This window comes from Lipophrys pholis (genome assembly GCF_963383615.2).
Source record: "Lipophrys pholis genome assembly, chromosome: 9".
In the NCBI taxonomy this organism is placed as follows: domain Eukaryota; kingdom Metazoa; phylum Chordata; class Actinopteri; order Blenniiformes; family Blenniidae; genus Lipophrys; species Lipophrys pholis.
The window spans coordinates 5775534-5785981 of NC_137639.1; the positions used below are offsets into that span (position 1 = coordinate 5775534).

At 46.9% G+C, this 10448-nt stretch overlaps 2 protein-coding genes across 2 annotated transcripts in view; one reads left to right on the forward strand and one right to left on the reverse strand.

The window, feature by feature from the left end:
• Positions 1 to 3987, forward strand: part of vps13b (vacuolar protein sorting 13 homolog B) — a 372358-nt gene extending 368371 nt beyond the window's left edge. The window contains 4 exon segments of the mRNA XM_080472571.1: positions 938 to 1040; positions 2150 to 2318; positions 2397 to 2477; positions 3241 to 3987. Coding sequence (XP_080328697.1) covers positions 938 to 1040; positions 2150 to 2318; positions 2397 to 2477; positions 3241 to 3489 — 602 coding nt within the window. The 3' untranslated portion in view covers positions 3490 to 3987.
• Positions 3988 to 4207: 220 nt separating this feature from the next.
• Positions 4208 to 8041, reverse strand: LOC308115089 (regulator of G-protein signaling 22-like; the record flags this gene model as incomplete). Its single annotated transcript, XM_080472438.1, has 6 exons — positions 8025 to 8041; positions 7838 to 7909; positions 7145 to 7303; positions 5930 to 6127; positions 5320 to 5401; positions 4208 to 4269 (listed from the first exon to the last, which is right to left on the reverse strand). The coding sequence occupies exons 3-6, from the start codon at positions 7286 to 7288 to the stop codon at positions 4208 to 4210; spliced, it is 486 nt and encodes a 161-aa protein (XP_080328564.1). The 5' UTR covers positions 7289 to 7303; positions 7838 to 7909; positions 8025 to 8041.
• Between the last annotated feature and the right edge of the window lie 2407 nt (positions 8042 to 10448).

Here is a 10448-nt window from a genome sequence, read left to right on the forward strand (position 1 = left end):
CAAATATGATGGAACATTAGTGTCTTTGTCCAAAAGCTTGATCATAAAGACAAACAGCTGATGATGGTTATGGAACTTTTATCTGTTTGTCATAAGAGCTTCCTGGAGACGACTTGTTCTTCTTCTTCTTCTTCTTCTTCTTCTTCTTCTTCTTCTTCTTCTTCTTCTTCTTCTTCTTCTTCTTCTTCTTCTTCTTCTTCTCCTCCTCCTCCTCCTCCTCCTCCTCCTCCTCCTCCTCCTCCTCCTCCTCCTCCTCCTCCTCCTCCTCCTCTGACCTCAGCTCAGATTTACCTGTTCAGTAACGCCCCGTTTTCAAGTGAAAACAGAAAAAATCTCAACAATGCTTGAAGCTGAAAACAGCTTTTGAGCTGAAACGGCTCGCTAAGTGGAATTTTCTGGAAACGCTGCTGCTGCTGCAACACCAATAGAGTGTCATGACTGCCCGTCCTTATTGTCCTGGGACTTGGTAGTTTTGGAGTTAAGTCACCGTAATACCAATCTAATGGGTCGTCTGTTCATAATCATGTCTGTGTTCTCTCATTGTTCATGTTTATAGCGTATTGCTCTTTGCGTGCGTTTTCATTATAAAAACAAACTAACAGCACCCACTGGTGGCCCAACATGAAAACTACACCATTTTCAGTGTTTGTCGTTGCCGCGTAAATGCAAAACTTTTCTAAAACAAATCGCAAAAATAAAGATGCGTTTTCACTTAAATCAACTGAGCTGAGGTCAGTCACACGCTCACATTCACACCAGTGAACCTCACACACGTGGTTTTGGACTGAGGGAGGAGAAAGCTGCAGTATTCCCACACACATCCAGGGAGAACACCCAGATGTGAGCTCGCTGTGAGATTCACAGACTTTTTAACCTTCGCCAGCTGACAGTGTGTCTCCCTGATACGGATACTGATGCTTCCTCGTTGTGTTTGCAGGGATCCTCCACGGAGCCGGACTGTGGCAGCTTCCCAAACAGCTCTACCTGCCCACGGAGGAGAAGTCCGCTCTGGCCCCAAACAGCCACCTGAAATACGTGTGGTACGACTCTACGGCCTCTCCTTCCTCCTGCCCGCTCCGCTCTTCCTCCTAGAAATCGGGACATGTGTTCTCGCCTCTGCTTCTTTGCTGTTCTTGGATTCTTTCCAAGACGGGCTGTTCTTTCTCTCCCTCCAGCCTCTCATCATTTCTGCTGTTTTGTTTGAAAAAAGTTTGGCGGGTTCATTACCTCCTCCGCTCTCCCCCGCCTCTCTGGAAGATGTTTGACCTTGATCCCACAGATGGTAGCCAGCCTGCCCTGCCTTGTTCTCATTCAGCCATGGTAAAAGGTTTTCACAAGCACTCTGCCAAAGCCGCCGGCTTCCAAAGGTTCTTGTTGTTTAACTTTGAGTCTTTGCAGAGATGTTTCCCAGTGCCACCGCATGGAAGGCAAGCGCCTTCCTCTGCACCGGGCAGCTGTACGAAGCCCTCAGCATCAGATGCACAACTTTGAATAAAGATTTATGAGGGGGTTTCTGTCTCCACTGCAGAAGAAGCATTTGTGGCATTTCAGCAGGAACTTTCCTTCCATTAGTTTGGTTGCCATAGCAATCAAACATTTGCTGTCAATAGCAGGCGGCGCGGACTCTCTGCTGTCATCCAGACTCTCGTGAAGAGTCCACATTAGCTGAGTTAATGTTCGAGGGAGATGAAAACAGATAAATACATGGCCGCTGAGCTAACGCTCCCCTGTGGTTTCATTCACGCTGCAGAGCAGTCAGACTGCTTTGCATCAGGCGTCCATCAATTATTTTTACTACTGCAGGTAGCCCAGACGCTGCAGAGGTCAGACTGTGAGAGCAGAGTAACACTGAACAGACTCCGGGTGTCCCTACTGTGGCGGCCTCCACATCTGCTCTGCAACGGGAACACCTGCCGTCCAAAGTAAACACTGTCAGAGAAACATGACTGAAGGCTGAGCTTCCTGCGCACACATTCCCCCTCTGAACTGCTGCGGAATCGGAGCGCGAGAAAATGCAAATTGCAGGATGTTTGCAGACACGTCGGGCCGCTTGTCGGTGTGTGTGTGTGTGTGTCGGTGTGTGTGTGTGTGGAGGTTATCCGGCTGCTGTGTGGTCGTCTGCTCACGAGGCTCCGCCGTCTCCCTGCAGGAAGATGCTGCAGTCGCTGGGCCGGCCGGAGCTGCACATGGCCCTGGAGGTGACCATCGTCAGCGGCTCGGGCCAGGAGCACGCCGGCTGTCTGCTGCTCACCTCGGAGGTGCTGTTTGTGGTGAGCCTGAGCGAGGACACCCAGCAGCAGGCCTTCCCCATCACTGAGGTGAGTGAGCGCCGCGAGCGCCTCCGGACGTGAAGCTCAGCTCGCTCTCGGATCGCTCACGGCTCCTGTCCTCTGCAGGTGGAGTGTCAGCAGGAGGCCAGCCAGCAGGACCAGCTCACGCTCACGTTACAGCAGCAGCCAGTCGCCAACGACACCGAGGTGAGACTCCGACTGTAATGAAGCCGCTCGGCTGTCGTGTGGTGGAAATCAGAGAAGCTGCTTTAAGTTCAGATCCTTTATTGGAGAGATAGATTTACTCATTTCTTCCAACATTGTGGGGAAAAGACACCTGATATTTCTAGCCTGATGATTAGAGGTATGTGTGGTGTCAATTCATCATGATGTAATAGGAAATCTGATGTGATGCAGCGGAATCACACAGTATATTATATTCTACACCTACTTTCAAAAATAGATTTACTATATGAACACAGAATTTACACCTTCGATTCATGATTTTTTTGGTACAGAAACATAAGAAGATACTAGTTTTACGCGTGTTCGGCCTCCATACAAATAAAAAAAGCAAATCATGGCTAATTTGGACAGAAGGCTGCAGCACTAAAAGGAGGCCACACCAAAAAGCTTCATCATTTGAATCAGCGATGTCAAACACAGTTTCTCAAACACAAGAACACAGACATGAACTAAATGAACACTCCGCCCTCTTATCAGCTCCTCTCTTTATCTGTCAGTCACACTGGCGTGTGCAGCAGGTGGAGGGAGGAGAGATCAGATCTCCACCCATAAACAATTAAAGAAGATATTGATGTGACACTTGATGTTACAAATATTCCACTTTGACACGGAAGTGTCACGTTTAATTGGTCGTACTGTTAAAGTTGTATTCTGAATAGAAGCAGTCCGTCCCCAGTGGTTGTGCTCAATCAGACTCACTCCTCCCGCCGTGCTCCTCCCTCAGGGCGATGGCGCTCGTGAGCGTCTCTCGGAGCAGCAGTACCGGCGGCTGGTGGACTTCGTGACGCGAGCCTCACAGTTCCTCTCGCCCTCGGCGGGCTCGCTCCAGCAGCAGTCGGCGGTGACTCTGGCAGAGCCGCCGCCCTCCGTCACCAAGTGTTACCGCTACCTGGTGGACCCCGCCTTCGCCAAGGTGTTCGTCAGCAAGTTCCTGACGGTGAAGAACAAGGCGCTACGCATCGGATTCCACTGACACACGGCAGCTCCAGACGAAGCCTTACAAAGACGACTTCCTTTCAGTAGGAACTGCCTTCCACAGACTTTTGTGACGAATCCCAGAAACACACGCAGGTTTGAGCAGGAGCTGTAGTGAACACTAAACAAACCAGTCAAAGTGGCAGCGACAGAAACGCAGAACCAAGCGGCGCGTTTCATTCTTGTCAGAACTGTAACGCTTTCACTCCGCGCAGTGTTTACATTCTGTGTTCGCGGAGTTCTGTGCCAACGTTAAGTGCAATATTATATCCATGTTGATGGATGCGAGCGATTCCAGCTGTCAACCAAAAGCTTTTTATAGATGATGTAACATACTTACTTGTTAGACAATAACACTGTTGTCGTTCATGCCAACCCCCCGTGACGCTAAACCTGTTGCCTTTAGTAACGTACCTCTGACATCTAATGCCTTTAATGTATATAATCAATAATATATTCATAGAGAAATGTTTTATTAAAGAAAACTTGAACAATTAACTGTGAATTCTTGTTCATCAATAAGATTCAACTGTAGACGTACATGATTTGAGGAAACCTCAGTTTTCACTCTTCGTCCTCCAACAGCAGCGTCATTCCTCCTGCGCTGCTCGTGTCAGACTCAAAGCCGGTCGTTTCACTCTCCTGCCGCCTGGCAGGAAAACATGAAGGTCCGTTACATGTGGAGGGAAACATGTCTGCATGTGCTGCTGCACCGTTCACTTACTGTCTGCTGTGGATCTGGAGCAGCGCTGCAGAGACTGGACGCTGCAGGAAGATTCTGGAAGAGATGCTGAATGGTCAACAGCACACCAGGGTTTCTTCTATAGATCAGCATTGACTACAAATTTTGAAAACTAGGAAGACATTTCCCAAAGTCCTCTTCAAGGCTCTTTCATGGGTCAGTAAATGGAATTTTGGTGCTACCATCCCAGAACCCTGAACTCCATGCAATTTAAAATGAGTAATCTTTGCTCTGATGAGAAGGGACTACGTCGAGGAGCTCTGCCTCATAATCGGAGCTGTTTTACCATACAAGGCTTCAAAAGGTTCAAAAAGAACTGGAGGCCTGACTGTGAGTCAATGTAGGTACTTAAAACTTGACGTAATGGGAGCAGGATTTGTTTGGACTTGTTCAAATAAAGAAAAGACGTGTGACTCAGACAGCTGACAATCTCACAGCAGAGGATTGTCTGCAGCTTGAAGCGGAGCCGAGTGGCCGGTGGCGGCCGAGCTTTCAGGAGCACAGATGACAAACTTCAGAGGATCAGTCGACGTGTTTATAGCACCTGCCAGCTCATCCATGTGCTGTGTGACTTCTGTCCACCATTGATGATCTCCATCTGTGCTGCACTCAGCCTCGCTCCCCTCCATCTCCCATTAAAACACAATTCTCACTACGCCTCATTTCCATGTATCCTCATTCATTATGAGCTGGAAGTAACTCCTGCACTGAACATTGACAATTAATGGACGAGCTGAAGTGGCTGTTTTGGCTCTAGTTTCTGCCAAGGAGACAGTTGTGATGTGTGGAGGGGGGAGGAAGTGGGGGAGGGCTGACAGCAATTTGGCCCCGACTGCCAGGTAATATCAGAGACTTGGAGAAAGGAGCTTGGACGTTACTGTGGGAAAAGACAAAAAGTCTTTTCATTGTTATGGTTTTTTACATTTACTTTGACTGTGAGCAGAGCGCCGTCGGCTGGAGGGAAGGATTTTAGAGTGTGTGTGTGTGTGTGTGTGTGTGTGTGTGTGTGTGTGTGTGTGTGTGTGTGTGTGTGTGTGTGTGTGTGTGTGTGTGTGTGTGTGTGTGTGTGTGTGTGTGTGTGTGTACCTGAGAAGGTCTGACTCTGTTTCCTCAGCATCACCTTCTCTTTCATGAGACCCGCCATGTACTTGGAGTATGAAAACGACAACTTTAGAGAAATGAAGAAAATGTCTTTTAACACTGTTTTCCAAGGACAAGTGTGTCTGTATTGTAACTGCACTAATGAGGAAATCGTTTATCTTCTCACTTTGCTCAGTTTCCTCGTCTGCTTTCTTTCACTCCCTCCATCCTGCTCTTCCTCAGAATCCTTGTCTTCCTCCTCTCTCAAACTGGAGTCTTGGCTCTCTAGCTCTTCCTGTTAAAAAAAGAAAGGTTAAAACTGTAGTCATGTTAACTTTCCAGCCTCAGCTCTGTCTCTGTTCCCTCACCCAGGCTCTCCTTGCATCCTCCTCCTCCTCTTCATCTTTCCTCCTTTGTCGTCTCACCCTGGCTCTGTATTTTGCTTGTTTCTCCTGCAGCAGAAAAAGGAGCTGCTCCTCTTCCATGTTGTTGATAAATTCTTCAAACTCAGGCCAGTGCTTCAGTAATTCATTGAAAACAGACATCGACACACGAGGAAACATGTAAGCGTTACAAGCAGCATGAAGCTCACAGACCCAGAAGAAGAGAAACGTACATTGTAGAGACGCAGCACCTGTGCCTCTCTGAAGATGTAAGGGTCCAGCTCATTACAGCTGTCCAGGATGTTCTGGGCCTGTTCAGGGGGAATGTCGATCTGCAGGGCGGGGGGCACGGAGGAGTTGATGAAGCAGCTGATGATGGTGGAGATTTTCTTCTGGATGGTGGCCTCATCACTGTGGGAGTCATAGATGTCCTGCAGGAGGACAGAGAGAAAGAAGAGTGAAAGCAACAAGACAATAGTTAAAACTGTAATACTTTAAAGCACTCCCTATATTGATGTGACCTGGAAATGATTTCAAATTAGCAAAACGTTTTGTTCAAATACCTGCAGATTGTAACCCTTCAACACCATTAATCAGCTGTTTTTCCACATTAAACTGCTGGTCACCGTTGATGTTTGATGTATTTTGATGCTCCACTAAACCTCTTGGCTGTTTCTCCAGAATGATTATAACTTAAATACATTTTCCTGTTGTCATTCCTGCAAACTGCCTAAACTGCATTGCACACTTTCAGTATAATATAGTCTGCCCATTTATTCAATCAACTCATATACTGTTTTACTCTTTTTATAGACACTTTTCTTTTTGACTGATAGATTTTCTCTTCAGCTTGACGCTCCCCCATTTCTTCTGCTGCTCACTTTGTAAGCTCAGTCCGCTCACATCCTCACAGGACTTCAAAACTTTAGTATTTTTTTCAACATTTCTGTATAAATGATGCACTTTACACTAACGTAAACGCTTCAACTTAGTTTCACATAGATAAATGAAACCCCTTAAAATCAAGAGGACATGAATCTTTGGCGAGTCCTCGTGGGAGTCGAGCCCTCTGCTTGGGAATCACTGCAACTAAACTACTCAAAGTCACAGGGATGATGAAAATGTGAGCAAATACTAAGGAAAAGGTCGTTTAATCGACACATTAGTCTGACCATTTCCAAGTGCCATATATTTTTCTTCTTTATGTTTCTAATTTTCCTTCTTTTATCAAATGTTTTTTTTCTCAACAGTTTTCAACAATTGTCCCCAGGCAGGGCAGATACATGTCACACTATGAGGTTTGAATAACATTCCCACCCATACAACCCCACCCTCCCCACCCACAACCCCATCAGGTCACACGCCACTATATTCAACATTAAATAAAACAAACTGGTGGTAGATCATAGAGCCAGATGCCACCTCAACCTGTCAGTGTCTTATTTTACCTTGTACCTCTGCACCTCCAGCCAGAAGCGCACGTCGTTCTCCAGGAAATCTCCCTTCATGGAGACGAAGAGCTGAAACAGCTGGCAGGTGACGGGGTTGAGGAGAACTCGACGAAACTGCATGATCTCTTTGGAGGAACTCATCCACAAACCTTCAGTCTGCAGAGCAACAACAGAGCAGCGTCAAAGTACAAATGATGCTTTGTTGAGGGCAGAGAAATCTGTCCTACCTGTAAAAACCACAGTGGATGTTTTACTGCTAAACAACAGCAGTAAATATGACTGTGAGTTCACAGATCAAACTATTATTAGCCAGTGATGATGTAATAATGCTGAAGATGACCATCAGAATCATGAATGCAGAACAGTCCTTCCTGTAATCAACCCGCTCTCTGTACAATGTTCATGTTTTATATCGCAGTTCTGCTGTGGAGCTGAGATGAGAGGTCGGGACCGGAGCTGCATGAAAAACCCTCCAAAGACTATTAAAGGAAGGTTAGTAATGCTGATGCTCTAATTTTATTTATCCTTGATCCACTTTGGGGAAACTAACCTCCAGGCCAACACGGTGTTTGACAAAGCCAGTGCTGGAAGCCAAATCATGAACTAAATCTCACATGCTCTGGGGCCAGGGAATGCCTTATTTCAGTCCATTCAAAATATATCCAGCCTCCTCGGAGGATTTCCTCTTACCTTCCTGGCTTCTCTCCTCGCTCTGCCACGACGGTGGGCGAGATGTGAGCTGCTGTCTGCTGCTTGTGGATTCTACACTCAGGAAAATACACACAGAGGTCAAAAGTGAAAAAACGAGTAAACGAGGATTAACAGAGACATTGAACCCCTCATCAGCTTCTCTCTCCCTCTTTACCTCTGGACTCACCTCAGAGATCTCCTCACCATCCCTGACCTGCTCTTCACTGAGTCTCTGAACATTCTGCTCATCTCCTCTGTCAGTGTAACGTTAAACTACCTCTCATTACTTAATGAGAGGATCCATGTGACCAAACATAGTAAACTTGATCACATAATGAGGTGGAGCGGAGGAATGTGTGGTTTACGCGTTTCCACCTGATGAGGCAACCTGAGAGAGCGTTCAGTGTTTGCTCTAATAGCACGAATGTGTGTCTGATTTCTGCTCTCTGGTTCCTCTCGGGGCGAACGTACAGCTGGAATCAAATGCAGGTTGTTTTACCACTACACCTGAAACAATGAGACTCTCTCTGGTGAAAGAGGATCTTTATATCTTCCACTTTCTGAATAATAAAATAAACTGAAGAGGTAGCAGTGTTTGGTGTTACTGTGACCTGAATGAAAGCAGCCGTGCTGCCGAGGCTGATGGGAATGTGACAAGTTCATAATCCTTCAGTCAGAAAACAGAGCACTGCATACATTAGTTTCAATATGTTGGTGAGGGATCGCTAAATATGTCTCGACAAGCGAAGGAATATCTGTTTCACATCCAACCAAGAATCCTGCAAACGATGCTACAGGAAACCTCGATGTCATTGAGGCAGGGGGACAGAGGAGGTGAGAAGAATGAGGAGGACAGAAGGAAAGCTTCCAGATAAGATGAAGTCTGGAACGGTACGAGAACCCTCAACAGATATGGACAGTCTAACAACAGAGGGCTGGATGGATGTGTGGAGTCCATCATGTCTTCAACATGTATAGAAGACGCTCTGCATCTTTCCTGTGCCGAGCACACCACGTCCTGGTGGTGCTGACATCCCACATCATGAAGACCCTGGAGAGACTCATCCTGGAGCAGCTCCGACTCTTCATCGAGCATCAACTGAACCCCCCCACCCCCCCAGTTCACCTATCAGCCACGACTTGAGACAGAGGACACCATCATCTCGATGTAAGTCCTGATGATGTCCCGGATCTCCACCACCACTTTGTTTGAGAGACCATCGTACTTCAGACGCTCCAGTCAACCGATCATCTGCATTAACTGCAAGAGAGCGAACAAAACAGTCTGGTTTGTCTCCTAATGATGTCTGAGGGTTTCTACAAACCCACATGAAGAAGATTTCTTGAGGTGGACGGGAGGAAGAAAAGGGAGAAATCCAACTGGAAACTCCTTCCTGACTCCTGCTGCCCTCTTCATCATTCCTACAAACCCCTCTGTTCTCTTCATCTCCTATCTCTGCCTTCTGTCTTCATACATGGATCTGGCCATGTCTCTCTTTTTATATCTCCTTTATATTTTCACGCAGGCATGCGAGCACACATACACACACTCCAGAAATGAGAACCAGTCGTGGCGCCGAGGAGCGAGTCAGAAGATGAAAGGAGGCCAATCTGAGACTGGATGACTGAGTGACTGAAGGAGTGAAGGGCCAAAGCAGTAAAGCTGTCAGTCTTTAGACATCGCTCACAGACGAGAACCAATGCTGAGACGCAAAAACAGCAGCCAGGCCTGATCCCGACAGTTAGAAGCTCTACTTTCAGATTCAAAGGCTTGGTGATTCTTTCTTGATGGGAGTGACAATGGTCGTTCACCAGAGCTGCATCACATCAACAGTTACACTGCACACGTCAAATGACAAGAAAAACCTCAAACTGATGTTAGAAACCTCTATTTGTCATGCAGATAATCTGCAGAGAGAACCTGAGGAACGTTTTGATAGTTCAGCTGAAGTGACTGAGATACAGCACACACTGAAGGCTGCGAGCTGCAGCAAAGTAACACTGAACGAACACCGTTTCCTGTGACAGGATCATAAATACGATGCAGCAACCATTTCTGATGTCCTAAAGAGAAAATCAGACCGATAGCCCCTTGTAGCTCTGCTCACCATGTCCTCCTGCTGGAATCCCCGGATCTAGAAACTAATCTGAAACTATAAACGTCAGGACGGATTTTATCCTACTGTCACTGTCGCTGGAGCTGATTCTTCCTGGATGGAAACAATACTCTTCTTCTGCTTCTTGCCTTAATTCTAACCATTCTCTCTTCCCTCCCCGCCAACACCCGGCTGTCAGAGCTGTCAGCAGGAAGTCTGCAGGACGCCAAAGGAGGGGAGAGATGGGAGAGTTGTGTGAGAGGCACAGCAGCCTTCGTTTGTTACATCTTGAAGCCGAGCCCGAGCTGGAACTAAAATCCCGTCTTTGAAGTGTCACGTCGTGAACTGCCAGTTTCTTCACCAACCACAGGAAGTCAGCAGATGTAACTATAGTTTGAACTGTAATGGGTTTTTAATAATCTGAGTGATCAACGTACATTGTCCTGTTGTTCTGCTGTGGCTGGGCTGTCAGGGCTGAAGAAATACTTGGTGTTGAGGTATTTGGTGACGATGTG